Raw genomic sequence first — 24,482 nt, 5'->3', positions numbered from 1 at the left:
GGTTGCTTACCTTAAGTTAAAAAATAAACACATATTTCAAATTCAGAAACATTTTACGTGTAAAAAGTATTAAATAAGCACATATTTGGAATAAGTGTCATTTCTAGTGGCGTGTACCGAGTCCAATACCTCACTATGTATGTCACATGCTCCTAGGCTATGAATAGAAATAAGTTTACTGACTACTAAGAAATGAGGTTGCCAACTCATAGGAAATCTGGTTACCAACTCATAAGTAATCAGGTTGCCAACTCATATGAAATCAGGTTGCCAACTCATGAGATATCAGGTTGCCAACTCATGATATATCAGGTTGCCAACTCATAGGAAGTCTGGTTACCAACTCATAAAAAATCAGATTACCAACTCCAGAATCACCATCATCATCTCAGTCATATGAATAATTTTATTTACAATTTCTGATCGATTTTTCTCCTGTATTTTATTCTCTACCCTTCAGGCTTCGCACATAGCCTAGCTAAAGAAAAAACGTCAAGTGCTCTCCTGTGCTTAGCACCACGCCATGAAGGCGTGTAGGGGTGTGAGGGTAACGCTCCACAGTTTCTTGATCCGGTCGTGAGTGGGGGTGATGTGGTCAGCATCACGCCCCTGACCTAGCACATAACCTAGCTAGCCTAGAGTATACGCTACCGGTCATTTCAATGAAAATATTGGAATATATCGCGGCGTCCGTGTAAGCCCTGGGCGCCGTGGCGCACACTTTGGGAACCACTGGCGTAAGATGTAAGGAATTTTCTCTTATGATTAAGTCCGAATTGTTAAAATGAAGTGGATAAAGAAATGTAGACTTGAAGCAACTGTACATATTGGCATAACTTTAGTGTGCAATCGGAATTCAGAATTACGACTGGACTGATGAAGGGGCATGCGTGGGAGCAGGCACACCCATTTGAGTCCTGAACCAGAAAAGTCGGTGGCGAAATCACGGATGCAACTCGGCAGTCCCCTCGAGGCGACAGCCTACTTTGCGATAAGATAATCTCTCTCGTAATATATAAAACAGGAGGACAGAGGAAAATTGGAGATAAGGGTATGCTCTGGTGACGAGAAGATCAAAATGAGAGGAGGCTACATGTTTATTTCCATTTTTATAGGAACCCTCATTGTTGTCTATTACTATAATGATGCGGGTTTGTTTATGTATGGAGAAGATTTCATCCTGCTTGAGTTCGACACATATTCCAGTAAGTTTACGTCTTGAGTTTCTTGCTTAGACTTAAGTGCCATTCCATTTAGGAGATGTGGGGACGTGGCGTACCCAGAATTTTCGAAAGGGAGGTGGTCACAAACATGGACGTCCGCAGGATTTTTTCCACGGGGGGGGGGCAAGCAAGGTACATTTTCCCCAATAATAGTGTTGTTCCCTCAAAAAAAAAACATTGCTTAAATTTGAATATATCATATTCATGCAATAATTAACACATATTATTGTGGCTGAAATGAAATTATATGTGACAAATATATAATTTTTGCTTGACTTTCATTTTCGAGGAGAGCACGCCTCCCCTTGCCCCCCTTCCAGGCGCCCATGGTCACAAAGGTTTTTTTTCGTAGTGCACCCTCATTTTGTCATCTTTCCCTGCCTTGGACGTTCTTTTTTTAGAAATTCTGGGCCAGGGGAGTCATAACCACCATCAACTCCACTTGGGCACGCTACTGTGTGGGGGTAGGGTCCCACATATTCTCGATCGCGGCTATTTTGGAGGTGATGTGATCAGCACCACGCTCATGTCGCCTTTACCCCTCAGCTTACATAAAATAGCTGCTGGTAGCACGAGACAGTTCGTTTTCTGTATACTGCACCAGAGGGGGACTGGGTATGTTAATGTAGTGCCATTTGTTAACTTTGTTAAACACTAATATGATTTTAGTGAAGTGGGCCACCTTGGGAACTGGACACCTTTAGTTCACCTACCTTACAACAAAATCACTGATTTTTCCAGAAACACAGTAAGTTTTCCTGATATTTCCATGACTTTCCCGAAAAAAGTAAATTGCCTGACTTTTCCGGAATTTCCAGACTGGTAGACAACCTGAGACTATTGAGTATTGTTAATTCTAAAAGCGTAGAAAATGCACCTCCATTCACACACAGAAAAAAAGCGAGAGAGAGAGATATTTACATCCTTAGTAATATATGTTTGAAGTCCACCTAGTTAATAATTTTTATCGTTAAAATCAGAGAAGCTCTTGAAAATTTTATTGAGGGTTAAAATAGGATCATTGATGTGGTTGAAGTTTCCAAGCGTCTCCCCCTTTGTATTGAATTATTGTAGAGAAAATTCACATTTACACCTCATCAGTAGAATTGGAATTAGATGGCGTCATTTTTAATCGCTTTTCAGTCATTTTTAATCAAGATTAAATGGTTTGCTATTGTTAATTAATTAAGAAGAGAGTATAGGGGGAGGGGAAGGAGATGAGTCTTGGATTACTCATGCAGTGGCGGTACTTGGAGTTATTGATTTTCAATTCGTGAACAATAGATACTATTATGGAATCCGTTTTCGGCCTATTCTAAGTCAATTTATGCTTTTTATATACGCGAGGATGAGTCACGCACGGAGGACTCATGCAGTCATGGGAGCTTGAAGTTAATACTTTTCAATTAGTGTACAATATTTACTAACGAGAAGTAATAATAATTACTCTTAATAATGTAAGAATGCGTTGGGTGCAGAGACAAGTTTGCGGACGAAATTCGCAACAAAAGAGAAGATATCCCCCCTCCCCCCACCGGAACCGTGAAGGTTCACCCCTGACCGAAGGGGAGAAATGGGCTCTATTGTCAGTTCCCCCGGTCGCCTAACGGAACTGAATGTTGACACGTCCTTTCCCATTGCACTAATATTTATTGTTATTAATTATATTTTCTCTCGTAAAAATGTTTATTGTTGTTTAATCTTAATTTCTGTAATTTACCTATCACTGATAATGTCAGGATAGTGACTAACCTGTATATAATTATCTTGTTCAGAGCTGTTGCCATGGCAATTACGTGTGTGTTTTGTCTTGACTTTGGAAGTTCGGGCTCGGTTTTTGAATAGAGTGATCTAGTTGAATTATAAGAAGTTTAATTTCTTTAAGTGACATGGATTATATGTTTGGTAGATAAGTATTTAGTTTGCAAAGAAGTAAAATAGACTTCCTTTTTCTTATTGCAAACTTAACTTTGATTTTTATTTGAGGAACTAACAGAGAGATATTACCCCATACCCTGAGAGGCATCACGCGAATGCTTTCAAGTCTTTCATGTGAACTTATTATTTACTCTTTTAGTTAAATCATGTTCTTTTGACTAAAGAACGTGTCAATGGGATAATAATTTGAGATGGATTTCACGTGCCACCAATATTTTAACACGTAATGATACGATGAAATTCCAATTTTGTTTTTTGGAGGTAACTTCAAGATGATTTTTCCCTTCACAATGTAGCTACAGAGAAATACTAGACTATTTGACCTAACGCGTAAGGGATTTGTCTGAACTAGGAACAAGGCGAGCCAGAATTTACAGAATAAAGTGGATTCGAATAACTATTTGCCTTTATTCAGGCCCGTAGCTAGAAGTGATCTTCAGGGAGGGCTCATGGGTTATCAGCGGGGGCATTGTAAACCAATTCCATTTTTTTAAAAAAATAACCAGTTGCGGGCTTCTGTACACATTGATATGTATAAAATTGTAAAGGAATCTGTGGATTTTTTATTATATCTGCTTTGTATTTAAGAGCATAACTGGCCTCATATTCAACAACTGGGATTCTTAGCTCCAAAGTTTGAATAATGCATTTGCCTTCATCAGGTAGGGTATTGGGCAAAGCTTCCCCTGTAGAGTTTAATGTGCTGTACCTCATCAAAGCATTATTATCATTGGCAGCTCTTCTAAATGTGATTCTTAAACCACCCTTCCACATAATATCTTTGTAATCTGAGAAGAATCCTGGCAACAGGCGCATGGGAAACAGCACTGTGTGGCTCTTAGATATAATTTTATCACCAGCCTCAAATCCACCTATTTTGTAGTAAGAAGCCTCGGTTTTGGATAATTTTAGTGTGGCCAAAGCTGTGGAGGTAATGCCGGGATAATCCACTCTGTTTATAACAACACCATGCTTTCTGATCTCAATTTCAGAGAACAGATGCGGCACAAAATTGTCTACCAATCTTATATTTGAATTTGCCGGATAATCTGTTCCATCGAGCTTTACAACATCAAATTTGATGTATAGATCTGCTCTGTGGGGGTGTATAAAGCCATCCCCTACATCAAGATCAACCTCAATTTCTGTGTTGGGTTGATTTAAATTTGCAAATGTCCTCCTGTTTGGGGGGAATGATTGTAGCTCATAATTCTCAATATTTTCCATTTTTTTTGTATGTATTTTTATTTAAATATTAATCTCTATGATTGCAGTTGTTGTGGCTCCAGCAAAATCAACTAATTCTTCTTTTTCATTAGTGACCATCAATTCAATGTTATCTATTCTATTATGGCACACAGGAAAATATAATGTTGGGGATGGAGTGTAGATGATTGGCTCCATAAATTCAGAGTTAGGTTTGAATGTTGCAATGATGCCAGTTTGTTTGTGAGTGCCTATGCCATTTGATTTGGTGATCATACCCTCAGCCACATTACAGTGAATATTCAGAGTCTCTATGGCTAAGAATTTAGGTATATTAATAGCAGTGTGTTTGATGGCCGGTTCAAGTTTTGTGTTGTTCTCAAAGCCTAACAGCTCTCCTATAGTACCCAGATCCACTGTTTCTGTAGCAGATACAATCTCTACTCTGTGAGTGACAGAATTTTGACTTAACACTACACCTCTGGGTAATTGAGCATTTAGAGTGGATAGATTATATTGCCCTGGAGTGATGACAATTTTTTGATCCCCTACTGCAATTTTGTTGTTGTGGTGTGTAATATTAGGGATCAAGTACATGCCATAAAATGCTCTGAGAGCTATTGTTTTGGGATACACTATGTCATCATGTAATTTGAGTTTCAATATTGAATTTTGGCTGGTGAGATGGAATACCCCCATGATGTTTCAGATACAACAGGGCTTTTTGAAAATTTTCAATTGATGGTTTATTTATTTGAGACATATATCTAAGAACAGATAAACACAAATGTCCACAATTATCATCTTTGAAATTTTGAACACGGGCATTATTGTAATAAAGATTAGCTGAATTTAGATATTTTATTAAATTTTCAGGTGGAACACCTCCAAATGAATCAAACACAAATGCCTCATTTTTTAAATATTTAAGATAACAGATCCAGTGAGTGCCCTGATTTTTGTACTTATCCAAATTAACAATGCCACACTCTTTGTTGAGTGGTTGCTCTGGCAAAGAATCAGACATGTACACACCTCTAAAATTTTTGATGCCCAGTGGCTAGATTAAAGCTTCAATATCTTGGTTTGTAAGCGGCTCTTGTTTTTTTTAAACTTATTCATGGCTCTCTTAACACCTTTGCCTTGTTTCTCCATGGCCAGGTTATGGCGCTTCAATTCATCTAATTCTGCCCTATTTTTCTTGGCATCTATTACTGTTTTTGCTATGGCAGCTGATCCCCCAGCCAAGCTCCCAACAGCCCCAAGTGCTGCTAAGATGGCAGGGATAGTAAATATGAAACCCCCCACATGTGATTTTTTTCTTGATTGCTGTAATTTTTTTAATTGGGGGGTACTAAGCAACAATTTCATACCATGTCCCTTTGCAATACAAGAATTTTTTTTCTTGCGCTGCTTTTTGGTCAAAAGGCTATCAATAGGCCCAAGAGATTTGAGACCTGCATAAGGTATTTCATACATAACACCCTTGGCCTTCATTGTAGGTTTATTATATACATATTCACAGCCCCCACCCCAGTTTTTGTTTGGTGTTCATAGCTATGGTGGTCCCCAATGCTGCTATTTTTTCACTCAAAGAAGCATCTTTGCTTACAAATCTACCAAATGCAGCCTCTTCTAATTTCTTGTCTGCAACATGTCTCTTGTCAAGATCAGTATGTGTGTTGTATGCTATGTCATGGTCTCTACAAGCAGCATCTAGGGGATTAACACCAGGATCACCTCTGTTTAATCTATGGTCCAATTTTGTGCCTGGACCACAATACTGATAGCCTGGAATGTGTAGTTCAAATGGCAGCTTGTTTATAATGTCATTAACAAACCCCCGGCCCTCAGAAATATTCCAAAATTTAGGTGGTAGAGTATTAATAATTTTTATAAGATATCCAATCCCCTTAGTGTCATTCAATATAAAATTAGACAATTTTGTGCTTATCATGTCCATAATTCCAACCTTTTCATTGTAAAAATTGTGGTTGCCAGCATTTTCCTCCCCAGCTATCACCAATAACCTATCTACAAGTTTCCTGACATCATCAACCCACACAAATTCTTTAGGCAGGGTGTTGTATTGTTTGATTCCACTGCCAGTCTTGATCTGTGACCATATGGGCTTGATTAAATTATTGTATTTTGCCCCACTGCTAGACTTGACTCTTTTTTGTGTGGGATCATTGTTCTGGTATAGAGCATCTGATTTTATTAATATTTCTTTGTAATATTCATAATCTTGATCTGTATAGCTGCCAGGCCTTTTCCTAGTCATCAGTTCCCACAACCCAGGTGTGCCGGGATATTTAACAAAACCACCTCTTTGTCCAAGATGAGATTCTGAATAAACAATTATATCATCTCCCATAAATGTTACTCTGAAATTGCCAATTCTATGTATGATGCTACCATCACGCTCTGTGTCAGCATATAAGCCAAAAACCTCATCTTTGTTGTCTTTAGGTGTGCTTAAATATTTTTGAGCAAGAAGACCCAATTCAATAGGATCCTGAGTAGCTTCAATTCTTCGAGGAGCAATAGGACTAGGTGTATGAATACTGGAAAGTGGGGTGATTGGATAATCTAATATGTTCCTTGCAGCTACAGGTACAAGCTCTGTGATCAAATTTTGATTTTGCTCTGTAACAGTTTTGATATTTTTACCTAATTCACTAATAGCATCAATAATAGGCTGTTCTGTTTGTTTGTGTTGTTCATAAATTCCTCGGTTCTGTGATTTCCATCCCTTAAATCTTTTTACAAGATAATCTTTTAATTTAAGATCATCAATGATTGGCCTTTTCATGGTTATTTATATATGTTTCAATGTCTAGAAAATTGTTGATTTTATTTCTGTATTTGCCACTACTGGGTTTTCTTGTCATATCAATTGTGACAAACCCATAACTGTCCTGGTTCCAGCACCTACTGCAAAACTTGGAAAAATCATTGTAGCTCAAGTCCCCACCTACATATTCATCATGTATGTGTTTGAGGTTGGTATGATCTTGATGAAACACACATATAAAATTGCTGTTGTCTCGGATCAGCTGCTTCGGAATTTTAGAAAAAGTCTGTGCCAGGTAGAAACAATCAATGTTTTTGTGCCGCCCCTGTGTAAAAAAATTTCTAACCTTGTTTTGATTATCCAATATAATGTCATCAAACACAACAACAGAATTATCGAGACATTCATGAAGTGGCTTAACATCTGGTTCAAAAGTAGCAATATCCAATCCATCATATAGCTTCATCAGCTGCTGATATTTTATTTGTTCCAAGCTCTTAGAGAAGACATACAAGTGCCTGTTTTTCCAGTCTAACCAGTTGGGTGCCAATAAAAAATTATCAACCATTAGTGTAGTTTTACCACAAGCAGATGGCCCAACAATAAGACACCTAATATTATCAGGCAGCAAGTTGCCATTTCTCTTATTCTGTTGTTCAGGTTCTGGAAGCCTTTTTATAACATCCCAGGTGCTCATATTATTATTTTGTTTGCATCGATCCAGCTGTGTTCTGGAAGTCCTAGCCATTTGACAAATAACTTGTTGCCTTTTCTGCGGATGATTTTTTCTATGAGATATGTGTCAGGCTGTTTAGTTTTGCTGAGTTCTTCTTCATAGAATCTGCCTTTGAGAATTTCTCCTCGATGATCCTTTATTATATATGTGTTAAGGGTCCCGGGTTTAACTTGAACCACTGTAAATAATTCAGTGCTCCAGTTTCTTGTAAAGCCTCTTTTGAATAAGTGCTTATATTTGCTGATTCTTACTTGATCACCCACCTTGTATTTGGCCTTTTTGTTGTTGGCTGGTATCTAGGATAATAAACAGTCCTGATCAATTTTTGCTCATCAGATGAAGTTACTTCAGAGGGTTTCATGTTGATTGTGGAATGGACCGAGTTGTTATATTTATGTAGAAGTTCTGGAAGAATATTAATCCATTTATAATTACCTTGAAGTGTAAATTGTTTATACATAAGATTTTTTAGGGTTCTGTTGAATCTCTCTACAATTGAGGCCTTGAGATCACTGTAACTCGAATAATGTAGTATTGCCTGGCTTTTAATAAATTGTTGAAACACTGAATTATAAAATTCTTTGCCATTATCTGTTTGCAAATAGCGCGGTGATCTTCCACTCTGATTGATGATTGTTCTGATGGCTTCTGTAACACATGTTCCAGTCTTGGATTTGAGTGGCACAGCCCAGGCAAATTTTGAAAATGTATCTATTACAGTGAGTAGATACTTGTAGCCCTTGTTGATTTTGTCTAAGTTTTTCAACTGTCCACTTGCCATTTCAATCAAGTCGCTCTGCCATAAATCATCTATGCCCTTTGTGACTACTGGGAGTCTCTTAAAATTATGTCTGGCCTGTCTGTGTAATTCATCAACAATAATTTTTCTAGACATAATATGTAAACAAGAATATTGCAACTATGGGGTGTTCAGCAGCTGATACTGCAGGATTTTCTAAATATAATTTGTCTCCTATTTGTATTTTAAATTCCAGAGAGCCATCATCTTCAACATATGCTGTTTCTAATGTATTTGGATCTGTAAAATCCTCCAATTCTACACTGGTGATTTTTGCTTTGTTATCAGCATTTGTTATTGATAAGGAGGGGTAGTGGTGTGCCTGTGGTTGAAGCCAATATTTGATCTTGATTGGTCTCAATGTGCCCCCAACAAAAAACTGGTAATAAAATTGTGCAGGGGATAGCATATATATTTTGCCACCTGGTGTAAATGGTGAATCATATTCTTTGTTGGGGATGCTGTACAATTCAAGAATTACTGTATGTTTTGGATTCTCGATTATGCCTGTTATTTCTTTTTCTGCTGTAAGCAATCTGCTTGTTACAGATTCAAGGTGCTCATTGATGGTCCTAACAACATCATCATGGCCTGGCTTGATTTTTATGTCCACAATAAGTTTCTTGTATTGTTGCACAATCTCTTGAAGCTGGGTGGCAAAAACAGACAAAGCATTTGCTTGATTGGATTCCATGGTTCCTAGCTGTTGCTTGATATTAGCTACAATTTGTTGCAAATTTTCAACAACTGCCAATTTTGAATTTTGATTAGTAAGATCATGGACCTGTCTTCTGATATCCTCAAACAGGGCATGCAGTTCATTAATATGTTGATTGGTTGGTAGAGTGGCCACTGTCTGAGTGAGATGTTTGATCTCTGCTTGGATATTCTTGATATCTTCTGATTTCAATATCCTATTCACTGCCCTCTTAATATTTTTAAGTTCCTGTGATGTAGGAAGATTTGATACTGTATTTTGCAAAGATTCAAGTGCCAATTTTACATTGTTTAATTCAGAAGCATCAGCCACATTTTGCATAGCATTTTGGAGCAGGGCTATATCTGCCTGAGTGGGTGTGGATTGTTGTAAAATTTCAAGTTTTGTTTGAATATCATCAATCAAATGATGAAAATGAGATAGCTCAGATTCAGTGTTGAGGTTTTCAAGCTTTGTGATTTGGTGCTGGACACTAACAAGAGTATCTACAATACCGGGCAGGCGAGATTCTAGAGTTTCTTGTACATTTGCCAAATCACTTTGCACTGCTGCTATTGTACCCTCAAGATGGGTTATGGTACTTTGAATTTTTCCAAAATCTTCATATGTTTCAAGTTGCAGCTTGATGTTGGCAACACTCCGAGTTATTGCACTCAAAGCATCAGAAGATGGCAAGTTGTTCATAAAATTTTCAAGTGTTTCAATTTTTTCTTTAACCTCGGCTATGGCATTGTTCAAGGGGTCCAGATTAGGTATTTGGAGTGATTGAATCTGTTCTTTTAGAGTGGAAATCACTAGATCAAAATCTTCTTGTGATTTTATGCTTTTAACAATTGTTTGGAGCTGTGTCTGGACATTATTTATCTGCTCTTCCAATTGCTGTTTCAATTGCTCAGAGTTGGTGGCTTGGGTCTTAAATTTGGCTTGAAGAGCTGCTACAGCTTCTTCTAAACTTTGAAAATTATCTAATGTTGCCAGATTAGTATATTTTTGAAGCAACAATTTGAGTTCAGAATCAATTTTAAGAAGAGGGTCCATGCATTGTGACTGTAAATTTGTAATTTCTAATTGAAGACTGGCATTGAGTGTGGTTTGTAAAGCTTGTAAATCACTTCTTAATTTCTTGACTCTGACATCAAGCATCAGAATCTCATCACTGTGATCTTCATGCCTTGTATGGCCAAATATATCATTAGGCATTTTTGTTTTAGTGGTTATTTATTATTGAATATCTGATTCTTAATTCTATAAAAAAGGGTATAAGCTTGTCATATGATCCCGGGACCTCAATATATAAGCAGTCACCAGCAGAAACAGTATAAACAGTGCCAGAAATCATGTTTGAGTGCTTAATTCTATAAATATTTCTCCCTATTGAAATCTTGACATTGCCCTCAGGGGTTGTAATAAATTGTAATTGCCCACCTACAGGTAATTGGTAATGATTTAAATTATTGTTAAATATGTACAATATTTTGCCTGTTTCATCATCAACATCTGTAAGTATGCTGTTCAGATGAATAATTAAGAAACCACTCAGTTTAGATATCATATCAGAAGAGGGTTGTGGTGTCGGCAGGTCCATAATACCTTGTTTTTTAAACCCAAATAAGTTCATAGGCATGTTTATTTATTTCAAATCATGCTCTGTGTTTGGGCATTGATTGCCATTTTTCAAATCACAATGCCCCCATGGTAGAGTATGTATGCCACATGATAAAATGCATCTCTTATCATCATGTGGGTCCAGAGCCACTTTTCTTACAATATTGCTAGTCAATATGTGATCCACACTCTGAATTCTGGATTCTGATGTTTTGATTGTGCTACATGATTTGAGACAATTTTTATAATCTTCAAATTGGAGCTCTTTTTCAACAGTCACTCTGCCAATGCCCTTGGCTTTTTTGGCAACAGCACCACTACATGTTTCAAAACTGTACATCTTGGCTCTTAACCCAGCAAATGCCACAATAACATCACCAAGTGTCTCATCTTTTAACTTGCCAGGCACCTTTTTGTTGTGGGGTTGAATCTTTGTATGTTCACTGGTATCAAAATATTCAAGCAATGCAGGCTGTGCCATATCTTTATAAACATCTTCTGTTTTAATATCAAGAACAAAACTATCTGTATCCATGTACATCAATTTTACACAATCACCATAAAAAGGTTTCAACACATTATAATACAATTTTAACATGTGTAATTTGGCCAATTCCAATATTACAGTCCCTACATAAATAGGTTTATCAAACTTAATTTTTGTTTTTTTCATGTTGAAAAGTGCCATATTTTCATCATAAATTCTTCTATAATTGAAATTAGGCTTTGCAACCAATTTTTTGCTCAGGCTGGGGTCAGTAATTATTTTAACATCGGTATGTTTTCTGACATTTTCAATAGTTTTGCCATATACAGAATTGACCATCAATTTAAACAAGGCCTTATCAAATTGGCTCATTGCAGATGTTCGAAGCTCTGTATTTGTATGAATATATGGCTTCAACCATTTTAAGTGCCTGAACCTCAAAACTTTTCCAACTTTGGTCACTTGAACACCATGATGCATCAGAAACTGGAGGTTTTTGTAATATATAACATAACCCTGTTTTGGCTCCAGTGTCATCATGAGCTTCTTCTGTTTAGAGCCAGGTGAGCACTGAACCTCGGGAATTGGGGGCAGATCAGAAAATTTGTTGTGTAAATTATCTGGAATTGTCAGATCAACCTCTAAAAAGAGGCCATAGTCACTGTCATCAAAATCCTTAAGATTCTCAATATTGAAATCTTCAACCCATTCAAGCCCTGAATATGGCAGTTTATCGATCATGGCATAACCATACAGACTGTTTGCATCTACATACAGTATATAATTTGATGGCAGTGCTGGATCATAATCAGGAATATATTTGTTATTTGCTCTGGCATATCTCTGAGAACATTGCACCATGCCTCCTCTTATACATTGTTCCATAAACAGATACATATCTTGATCTTGGATCAGATCCAATTGCATTTTAGTGTTTAAAAACATTGCAGACCATGCTAGGCCCGGGGCACTGTAAAAATATATTGGATCTAGTTCATAATTTTGCATGGAAGATTTTCTGAATGCCTGCAGTATATCAGCTAAGAGGGTCACATCAAGTTTTAAATAAGCCTTGTGATAATCACCAAATGTCTTGCATTTTAAATTGTTCCACATCAATTGGGCATGGTGATAATCATCATCAGTGATTCCAGATGCTCTGATTTTGCTGTAAAACTCTTGTTGTGGTGGCAGAGAACACTCATCAAATTTAGAAAAATCTGTAACATAATCATATGGATATACACCCTTCCGCCTAATTAATTTCAGGTCCTGATTTGGAAACAAAGCACATGTGATTTTGAATTGATCATCAGATAATTGAGTGGCCAGTGTAGCCAGGCTAGCCGATAAAATTCTGTAAGAATCAAGAAATATTAAGTGAATAGGAACACCATTAACTTTAATTATTTTGTTAATAGCAATATATTTTTCATCATTTTCAGCTAAAATATTTAAATTATGCTTCTCAAACCCCTCGTACCTGATCAGATGATGGAAATCATAATTGGATGCTCCATGGCAAAATATAGGGATAAATTTTGGTCTCTTGATCTTAATATTACAGCTATTACACAGGGCCATTAAGAATTTACCATCTGTATGAGAATGGTGTTTCACCTTGATATTTATATCTGAAAATTCAGAATCACATACCGGGCATTTTTCTGCATTGTTGAAATCTTCAATCTGTTTCTCTGTTAAAGGCAACATAGGTTTTGATTTTAATAAAATATTAGATGCTATGTCATGGCACTCATTTTCTATTCTAAGTGCAAATTCTTTGATGGCATCTGCTCCCATGTATAAATTTTCTTTACTAACAACACCATCCTGTACAACCACATAATAAAAGCTGGAAGGTTCATGTAGCTGGTATGGTGTAATTGAAGATTCTTCAGGATCTGGATTGCAGAATGCAAGAGGTTTGAGGTTTGATTCAAAATCACAGACAATATATGCTGGGTGTTCCAACAAGGCTTCAAACTTTTTGAATTTTGCTTTTTCACTTGGCTTAGGCATAAGCATATGAACAGGTTTATGGTTGCCACAGTATTTCAGATGCTCAATTAACTTGTTTTTAGCAATTTCTGCATTCTTTTCACAAACACCATTCACCATTTTTTGACCATCAAATACAGACAAACATCTTCTGCACAAGTTGAATATTCTATGAGTTTTGTCTAGTTGTGTTCTGACTAAAGCTTCAAGATTATGTATCAGAGTGTAATGATTTGTGCCATCCTTTTCAATTAAGAGCAGATCAATCGGAACAGCAGATTCATCATCAAGTGTACTGATTCTGAGAGGATCTATCAAGCAATTGTCACGGCCACTAGAACAAGTAAATACATTAATAGATAATTGTTTGCCATTGATGTGCCTGGCCTTTTTTTCAAATTTATCAATATTCTGGACAGACATTGGATATTCTAAACCCTCCATTGCCTCATCAAAATCATTTTCATGTTGTTTATAATAACTTATTCGCTCAGGATGCCTTGAAACTGGATACAAAGCAGCTAAAATACACCACAAAAAGCATTTCTCATCATTATTTTCAATATTGACCACGGCTCTTTTGTTTTTAATATTGGCAGGTAATGGCACATAAGTGGAACCTTGTAATGGGTTGAATTCAGAAATATTAACATAAAACTTGTGTGGAGATCCGCATAGGCTCCATCCAGACTCTTTTGCTGCAAATTCAGAGTGTTTAATATTCAATTGATCTATCAAACTGCTTATTATTTTGTCTGAATTTGCATTTGAGTATACAGGTACAGTTTCTGTTATGTGGGGCTGTGTAAATTTTATGCCATTTGGCTTCTTATATTGTGTAAACAATTTGAGGGACAGCTTATAAGACCCATTTTGTGCATTTAGAATTGCCTGCACATCAGGATTTACACTGTTCAAAAAATTCTTAATACCACATCTTGGCTCTGATACAAACCGATAATCCCTTAATTGGCCATTAAAACTGCTATGGATGGGTTCATAGCGTGGCTGCTTTGCCGGTGAAGCATTAACAGGTGTTTCATGCTTCCTTTTCAGACCAGATGTAGATGGTTGTGGGGGCAATGTTGATGACTGTGCAGAGCAAGTACCTTTATGTTTATATGTGAAATATTACAGATTATATTTTCTATGGCATTTAGGGCAAATTTTTGTGGGAGTTCTGCATTTGTCTGGATTACAAATTTTTTGATGCTTAGCCCAATTGGGGCTGGATATATTCTTTTTGCATTGATTACAATATTTTTGATTTGGCATTTTTGTTGTTGTTTATTATATACAATTTCCTGGGGTCCAAATCAAAATTCTATGCTTAATAAAAAATATCAGTTGGGTTCAGCAGTGTGATTTGTATATTTTGTGTGTGTGTGTATGTGTATGTGTGTTAATATTTTTGGCTTTGGTATTTATATAAAATTTCTTGGGGCTCAAATCAAAACTTTATACTTAATAAACCTATGACAGGTTGTCAAAAATTCTGTCTTTTAAATCAAATAGATTTGTAAATCAATTTATATAAATTTGCAATATTTTTGTGTTTAAAAAAATATGATCAGCACTGCAACAACACACCCTTACTCTTCAACAACTCTCACAATACTGGCTGATATGCAATGCAAAATCTCTTTATATAGCCTAAGCACAGACCGCATTGAAAACATCTGAAACAATAGGCCAATCAGAATATAACACATCATTACATTATGTCATAAGCAACCAATCAGAAAACAACACATGTCTAATAATTTGTTGCTTAATATTGGGTAATAATTTGTTGCAAAACATGATGCAATATAAATAAACCAGAAATAGGCCACAAGTGGACCGGAAGTGGACCGGAAGTGGGCAGAAATGGGTAGAAATGGCCGAAAATAGACCGGAAGTGGACCGGAAGTTGGCAGAAATAGGTAGAAATGGCCGAAAATAGACCGGAAGTGGACCGGAAGTGGACCGGAAGTGGGCAGAAATGGGTAGAAATGACCGAAAATAGACCGGAAGTGGACCGGAAGTGGGCAGAAATGGCCAAAAATAGACCGGAAGTGGACCGGAAGTGGGGAGAAATGGGCAGAAATGGCCAGAAATGGACCGGAAATGGCCAGAAATGGACCGGAAATAAATATGTGTGGGTGTGTGTGGGCGTGGGTGTGTGTGGGTGTGGCTCTTATGAGCATTTTTGGCTTAGTTTTAAGTGTGGCCAAAAAAAATATCAAGAGGGGCATATTTTTGACAGGTTTATGGACAACAATCTCACAGAAGTGCCTTTTATAAGTGTAGGCAAATCAATCTGAGGGGGGTCATACTTTCTCAGGAAATTCCCGAGGGTATTTTTACAAAAATCTTGGATTAGACGGGGTTCCACACTTGAGCAAAAAACTCATATGGGCATGTTGAGCTTGTTTTAAGTGTAGGCAAATCTGCCTGAGGGGGGTTCATACTTTCTCGGGTTTATTGTAGCATAAATTACACTACTCCTTTTGTATTTTATATTTACTAATTTTTAAATTAGTTGTTTTTTATTTAAATAATTTCTCTATTCACTAAAGCACTTTTGACTAAATGTTAAGCCACAAACTATATTATTATTATTATTATTATTACCATTATTATTGATGTTAGGGTTTACAGATCTCTACTATGCTATTTTTGTATTTGTATATCTATATTTATTTATTTATTTATGTCAGGTTATGCCTGCTACGTAGGAAAGTCTGTTTATTTTAGAGTTTGCTGAGTATTTTCTTACTATTGGAACAGGTAAAATGACGCCATCTAATTCCAATTCTACTTTCATCTTCACTTTTGATATTTTTCTGTTCCCCATTCAGAAATCGGCACTGGCGTGTTCCCATTAATTAACTTTTATCATATCTAGACATCTTAATGCCTGGTGGCGAAGTTACTAAAACACAACAGTGGCGGCGATATGGTTCCAAATCTTGGGAGAGGGGGGGCAAGGTGCCAAAACTGGGGGGCAAGGACAATTTACTTTCCCTTTATATATAAGGTTTAACAGTGAGGGAGCAAAAGTAGCAAAAAGTGGGGGGGCAACTGACCCCCTCGCCCCCAATCGACGCCACTGTTAAAACATAATCGTAATTAACATGGAAACAAATAAAATACGGAAACTGTTAAAAGAAAATGTATACTTCCATTGAAGATTTTCTTTTAACAGTTATAGTATAGTATAAGATGTACTTGAAAACGGTTGATGAAAATATAATATTTCCAATAATCTACTCTTATTCGCGTCATGTTGGATTCCTGTTAATATAAACATCTACAATTTCCAAGCGTTCGTCATTTGTCAATGCCCGAAGATAACAACAGTATGAACCACAGGTGAATGTACTTGAGATAATGTTCATTCTTGAATGCATATTGAGTAACTTCCTATCAGTAATGCGAGTGACGTATTTCAACCACACCCATCTGCGAGATCTTTGACCCATTATTAAGCCATCCATATGGTCCTATTAAGTTATTAACTGTAGTTAAAATGCTGATAATTGTCTTAATTGGATAAAGTTGATTTATTCTCAAGTTTTATAAATTAGTTTTCACCGATATTCAGTTGAAAATGTAAAAATAATTGTTTAATGTAAATATACTGTAAAAACATGTAAATATAGTTGTTTAATGTTGGTGGTGATTGCTGCTACAACTGTTTCAAGCATTCCCATTGGTTGGTAGCTTTTAGGGGTGGTAAATAATCTGTGGTGGTTAGGTTAAGCTTGTTGGGTTTGGTTCTCTTAGAAGAAGAAGACGACGAAAAATGGTTGTAGCACCAATACCAACCTTTCATGTTATCTAGCAAGTATCGATAGATTACCGTATAAAAGGGCGTGATTATATGGAATAAAATACATATTCCCGATTGGTGGACTAGGCCTCCTCAACAGGACAGTGGCTATCAACATCGTCCGTGTTCGGTTCTCGGTGGAGACACATTGCGCGAAAGTTCGGATCCCACATTCAGCTGTAGGTCCAGTCCCAATTAGTCTCCCTAAGCACAAAGTCGACTACAGCGAGTGATGAATTTTTGCGTGAGATTCATCTTCAAATTCAAAAAGCGAGAAGACGTGTCATCTTCCATTCAGGATTTAAAGAGCTCAAGATTTGTTAAGGGGGGAAACACCACTTGCTGAGTTTTGCTCATAAAGCGCCATTTAATCTTTTCCAAAGACAGGCAATGCAATGAACTCTACAAGACAAAATAACTTGCTCTTATTGCTGCTACAACAAATCAATTACAGTAGGCAATTGTATACTGAAAACTATAAATTAACATACCAAGTTTAGAAGAATGTCACATGAAACAGCAACGGGAATGATAGCCAAGATACCCTTTAGAAAGCTTCTCTCTTTTATTGTCTCTCTTCCAACTATTAATATTATATGCTACTTATTCATTCATATTTGTATTTTCTTCTGTGTCTGTATTACCTATTGCTACTGCTTCTTATAAGCTCTTTTCAGTTGTTACGGCGTGCGCTCTAGAAGCTGGCAGGGGAAGTGGGGAGCGGGGAAACGACCAATCCAGCGCAACGAGACAGGCCGGTTAGAGAGAGAGAGACTGCAGCGTTGCCAGAGTAGCGGGAAAGGGGAGTTGAAATCGAAAGAACCATGAAATACAGACGTCCCATTGTTCGCGTATGGCCTGAGAATGCGTATTATCCCCATCTTGTGGTCAGTAGAATACCGATAAGTGTATGCTATTGTAACTATATCGGCTCTCTCCATCAGAAATCGTCTACCGTCATTGTTCTTTTTGTACTTGAACCCCATATACTTCAGTATCCTCCACAACGACGAAACTCCCCACTGAAAGCTTATTTGTGTATGCAAATCAACGAAAACTTGTTCAGTGTTGGATATTCACCCTTTACATAATACCTCAGGATAATTCTTCTTGTTATATCTTTATCGCAACAGTCGATTGCCTTTGTGATAGCTACTGTTCCTTTTGATTCGTTTGCGCGGTGATTCAAATGGCGTGGAACCCGACGCCTCAAGACTGTCTTTGCCTTCCCTAACAATATGCTGCACAGTTCGCGTCACTCCACAAGCTTCCGACACTCTCTGTTGCACTTTGTGCACACTTACCAAGGGAAAACTGTTTTCTGCTTCCTTTTGAAAATATCAATGTACCCTACTGATTATTTTCCTGCCTTGGCTACGAACTACCTCCTTCCTGTTCGACATCGTACGATACTTACTGAGTTGATAAACACAAAGCTCCCAATGGAACAGCGAGAGTACAAATAAACGTCACATCACATGCCACATACACGTTTATCGAAGAAACAATGCAGTTAGGCAATACACGACGCGACAACAATTACTCCCACGTATATTATTCCTACATTCCGCTCATAAGAAACAGGAATCAACACTGGGGCAAAAGACCATCAGCAACGCGGTGAATTGGCAACACAGCAACGTGCAGAACGAAGTTAGCGCTGCAGCTTCCTCCCGCGACTGCCTAACTCTCGGTTCCACCGCTAGGAGGTCTGTTCTCTGGTTGGTCAGCGGCACGTTCTCCGCTCCCCACTTCCCCTGCCAGCTTCTAGAGCGCACGACGTAAGAACTGAAAAGAGCGATGTATTTTCTTATAATCATTCCACATGCATTTTTCTTCTCTCAGACTTCTTTGTTGTCGAGGATTAAGAGCGACGGCCGGGACAGGCCTGCTTTAATTGAAACTATTATTATTATTATTATTATTATTATTAAGGCTCATTCACTGTTACGTGATTTTCTTAGCCTTCCATTCCGATTGATCACTCTGACATCCCTCCAATGCAAACAAAAACCTGCGTACATTAATGTTTTAGTCCAATCATGCATTTGTGAATGGTGTTTCAGGAACATTATAGTGGTTTTTACGTCGTCCTGTGTTAATTTCCTTTCAGTTACGCCAGGCTGCCACATATTGCAGTTCGACCCCATGGATGAGTCCATTCGACACTTGGTGAAGCCTGGCGGAGAACTCCAATGTCCAAAGCCCGCTCCTTTGACGTACATGGACGGTTCGATTCTACGCATCGACACCACCTTGTTCCCTGAGTACAACGTCAGCGATCCCCAACTGTTGAGTTGCTGCTGGAGCAAACTGTACAGACCTCCTGTCTACAAGACGAAGAAGGATATCAAGTGGGACAGTCAAATTAGGTAAAATATTTACGAAAGCAATTCATATTCCCACAGAAAGACTGAATTTAATTCAGGTTCTTTTCATTTAATAGTTGTCCTGTAGACGAAAGTGCTGCGACAGTTATCACTAAAGCACAGGATTTTATGTCCTATAAAACTGTAAACTATTATGTAATTAAGTCATAAAATTGAAAAATATGTCACTAGAAATTTAAAATATGCACAACAGCATTTTCGAATTTCTCATTATACGGAAAGTCAGTATATTCTAGGGAAGGGGTGGGGTATTAAATGAAGTCAGAATCCCTTCAACCGAAGAGTGTAATGGGTTTAATGCTGTAGATTTGCTTTATTTTACTTCGCTTTTGTGCCACTTTTGGTTAATTTGCGAAGATGAGGATGGGTGATGATATGATGAAATTGATGAATGGATACTCACAAACATCCATGCCCAGGTCAGGATTCGAACCCCCTGACCCCTGGAGTCGCAGCGCGATGTGCTAACCACTCCACCACGGGGGCCGGAAAGAATGTAATGGGAAAGTACTCAAACTCGGGCTCGCTCAGCTATCAATTGTCGGCAGGATTTTAAAAGGGGGGGGGGTATTATTGTTCTAGTTGGTAAGAAAAGAGAGCATCTGCTTTTAATTTCTTTGTCCGTAATTTCCTTATCCTGCCATCGATAATATAAACTCTATTCCGCTAAATGTATGAAGAATAAATTATAAAATAACCGATTATATGCAAGACAATTACGAAAATATACAGAAAAATGTCTTATTACGAGAAAATGGAAGAAACACAGTATTGGCCAAATTATTGGACTCATTGTAAAAAAGAAGCACATTTCCTTCTTCTGAAAGTGTTCCAACTAAATAAATTTGACGATTGTTAAAGCATTTTATGGGATCAAATTGTTTGTCTGCTTCGATATGATAGTGTTTCCCACAATCCTTTCTGTTAGTGTGTCCTAAGAATTGATGCCAGCATCAGCAGCACAATTCTTTGCATATTCGCAAAAATGCATGGAACAATACGTACATTGTTTACCGTGTTATTTATGCTATTTGTTTGGTTATAACAAAGGAAATAATATTCTGATTGTTGATGTAAGGGTGTACTTTATTTGCATCTCCGGAACCACATGTAATTTCATAAACCACGTAGTTTGAAGTTTAGAAACAAGAGTGATAAAGGAATTGTACAGAAGCCGTAATTAAAATTGGCCCAAAAGGAGCCAAAGGTGGTCATACGAAGTACTGACAGTACTTGCAGTCTGTATAACAATGCAATGTGTATCACAAAACATTAAATCTGTCAAATTTCTCTACATAAAGTGAGTTAATCTGGCTTTCATTTTTTCAACTAATGATTGGTTAGTTGATTTGGTGTTTTAAGTCCACTTTATGCACGGTAAGGCTATTCGGGACTGGATCTACAGTTTGAAGTGGGACCCGAACCACTTGTGCCTCCACCGGGTATCGAGCCCGGGACCCCTTGATTGCAAGGCGACGACGCTACCACGGCGCCATCAGGGAGGCCCGTTTTCAACTTATGAGTCCAATAATTTGGCCAATACTGTATGTTGTAAAAATACGAAATTCGTAAAATATGTCAAAATATGCCATTTCAAGTTTGTCTATTTTGGCCCATTTTCATCAGATATGCAAAGATCTCACCTCAGTATTCAATCTGATGCCAAAACAAAGTCCCTGGACCTAGGTATCATACATAGCTGCAGGAAGTACTGAATGGCTTGATAACGTGAAGAGGTAGTTTGCCAGTTTACTTTTTCATCTCATCTGACTTGCCAACTTTTTAAAAAAAGAGGAGAACAGCAATATTTGTCTGGTTCCCAAAGAGCCCTTGTAATATTAACATATAATTAATTTTAAAAAAATCATTAAAAAGAAAGTTTGTGGCTAACAATCTCTCTTCTGTGTATTTTCAGGAAAGATGATTGCGAAATCTTTCAAGGTTGGGCTGAAATTGATGCCGAGTTTCTTCTTGTGGAGTGTAGTTATGGCAACCACACAGCGTACGTACACTTTCATTATAGCCTTACGAGTAAACAATCGAAAGCCACTGAAAGGTTGAATGACGACCAAAAACCAGACAGTCACTCACCCAGCGTCCTGATGGTTGGCGTGGACTCTGTGTCTCGCTTGAACTTCCACCGCCAGATGCCGCTCACGAAGAACACCCTGGTGAGGGAAGGAGCAGTGGAGTTCCTGTCATACAACAAGGTCGGAGACAACACGTTGCCCAACTTTCTACCCTTATTGACCGGACTACCACAACAAACCATCAAGAAGTCGTGTTGGCATGGAGACAAATTCACGTTTGACAATTGTCCTTTCTTGTGGAAAAACTTCAGTGAGAAGGGATACGTGACTATGTACGCAGAAGATCAACCAAGTATATCAACGTTTAATTATCAGAAGCGAGGATTTACGGAACAACCAACAGATCACTATCTCAGGCCGTTTTTGATCGCAGGTGACAAATACTTAAAAAAGACCACCAGAAATTACATGCATGTCTGTTATGGCCCTTCACCGACTGTTGGAATAGTCATGAACTACACCAGGGACTTCTTGCATCTCTACCAGTCCTCGAAGTATTTTGTTTTGAGCTGGACGAACGATCTCAGTCATCAAGATATGAACGACCTCGGAAAAGCAGACAAATATTACAACAATTTCTTCCAGAAAGTGTTCAAATCGGGGATTGTGAACAATACCATCATTATCGTCTTGAGTGACCATGGGATGAGGTGGGGCAAGATAAGGCAGACCCTTGTTGGGTGGGTGGAAAATAGAGTTCCGTTTCTGTTCGTGTGGATTCCTCCTAATATTCGTGTCAATCACCCACAAATTATGACGTCCCTTTTGAACAACAAAGAGACTCTGATATCCCCGTACGACGTGTACGAAACACTGAAGAGTATTCTCCAGTGGGATGTGAAGGATGGACCTCGGAGAACCAAGACGCCATCGTCGTGTCCAAAGTGTCACAGTTTGTTTGCGCCAGTTCCCAAGGATAGAACCTGTGATGATGCAGGGATCGACGAGGAGTGGTGCGCATGTGAAACCAGATCAATAATGAACACAAGCAGTGTGGGAGTTAAAAATATAGCTTTGATGGCTCTAGATAACATCAATGGCATGACAAAAGATTTCTCAAAATGTGCTAGGTTTGAGTTGGGAGATGTTTTGTCTTCGAGGGTTCAAACGTTACGCAAGGAAGACAAGGACATTGATGAATATCTGGTGGAATTCTCAACCACCCCCGCGAGTGCAGTGTTTGAAGCGATGGCCAGGCGTAGTAAGAACACAGCCATGACATTGGTTGGTAGCATAAACAGGATCAACGAGTATGGGAACCAAAGTTGGTGCGTTAATGATTTCGCGATGAAACCGTTTTGCTATTGTGTTAAAAGTCAATAAAGTTTATAGGACGATCGTGTTGTGAGTTTATTCCAGAGGTGGGAATCCTAGGCAGCAAGAGAGTTTTATTTGTTCCTGAGTTACTCCACGAAATCATCGTACTAGGCGTAACGATTATCATAGAATGTGATAGGGCTCAGCCGATACCGATAACGATGTATCGGTGTCGGAAAAAAATCGGTTGGAATTCATGTACCGATACCAGCCGATACTTTTCCGGGATTCTGGTCTTTCACGGAGTGACACTTCTACCGAGTCTCATTATCCTGGAAATTATGAAAAATTCAAACTTTCTTGCAACAATTTTGCAAGAAAACTGTATTTTAAGATTACATAACATCTATTTTAATTCATTCTAGTTTTTGGACTTTTAACCACTGTTATTTTTTAAAAGAGATTTACCTACGTTTCGGAGGCTGAATCTGCCTCCGTCTTCAGGGTAGCGTGTAGTCTGTTAGATCATATAAATGGTCGCCTTGGAGGATTATTCTTGGTGGCCTAGGCTCCACCGCGTCTGTCGGTCACAAGGACCTCTATATACATAAAGTTGGTAGGTAGGATAATCAGTGGCCCAGGCTCCACTTCGTCAGATGACCACGTCAAGGTCACGATCAAGGCTTCGTGTGGCACCGTTAGGTTTCCACCGCCCCGGATTGCATGTTGACGTAAAGGATAATAAACCTTTTCCTGCTCCCACAAAAATAGGCAATAATTGGGCTGGAGAGTTCAATGAACTAACCGATCTCTAACTACGCACTGGTAATGATCAGGCTGGAAAGTTCATACGAACTAACCGATCACTGATGACAAGCCACGGCGAGCGGGGTTGGTGTGCAATGTATATGAATAGTCTATAGAGACTATGCGTTAGATCTTATATGTGTGGAGGGATAGTGTCCGAATTGTGTACCCTGGTCCCGTTGTTGTTTATGATTTTTGTAGTTTGTATTTTTGTACAATTTGTTCACTATTTTTTAGTGTTTATGTTGTGTTCTGTGGGTAAATGTATGACATGTGGATGCGTTGGTGTAGTGCTGCCATCTATTGTTTTTTGAAAAAGTTTCTGACTAATGGTGTCCATATTGGTCTGATCTCTAGGCTGGGTTGGCTGATCGGTCAGTGATTTATCCACACCCCCCTAACACCCCCCAACACCCTCCCAAATTTTGACGAACACCCCCCAAGCAGAAAAGTGGAACACTTCCCCTGTAGAGGGGTGTAAGTATGGATTTTTATATCAACAATAGAATAACAAAACTTCAACACAAACGAACCATTTGTAGCTCTACCAGAAGCATAGTCCAATGGACCTTTCGATCAACTACAACCAAAGTGTCAAAGAAGGAGGTTGG

At 38.1% G+C, this 24,482-nt stretch overlaps 1 protein-coding gene across 1 annotated transcript; it reads left to right on the top strand.

The window, feature by feature from the left end:
• Positions 1 to 1,078: 1,078 nt before the first annotated feature.
• On the top strand, positions 1,079 to 23,130 carry LOC146002631 (uncharacterized). Its single transcript, XM_083140593.1, has 3 exons — positions 1,079 to 1,205; positions 19,441 to 19,699; positions 21,633 to 23,130. Exons 1-3 carry the CDS (start codon positions 1,079 to 1,081, stop codon positions 23,128 to 23,130), a joined length of 1,884 nt encoding a protein of 627 aa, XP_082996719.1.
• The last annotated feature ends 1,352 nt before the right edge of the window (positions 23,131 to 24,482 follow it).

The sequence above is a fragment of the Lepisma saccharinum genome, chromosome 18 (genome assembly GCF_977018435.1).
Source record: "Lepisma saccharinum chromosome 18, izLepSacc3.1, whole genome shotgun sequence".
NCBI classification, from domain to species: Eukaryota; Metazoa; Arthropoda; class Insecta; order Zygentoma; family Lepismatidae; genus Lepisma; species Lepisma saccharinum.
Note: the sequence above shows the minus strand (reverse complement) of the source record. Positions and strands in the feature narration are given on the sequence as shown.

Excerpts from the sequence above, each read along its gene's own strand:
- LOC146002631 (XM_083140593.1), top strand. The coding sequence starts at position 1,079 with ATGAGAGGAGGCTACATGTTTATTTCCATTTTTATAGGAACCCTCATT. Across the intron at positions 1,206-19,440 it reads TGAGTTCGACACATATTCCA|TTACGCCAGGCTGCCACATA; the intron begins GTAAGTTTACGT and ends ATTTCCTTTCAG. Across the intron at positions 19,700-21,632 it reads AAGTGGGACAGTCAAATTAG|GAAAGATGATTGCGAAATCT; the intron begins GTAAAATATTTA and ends GTGTATTTTCAG.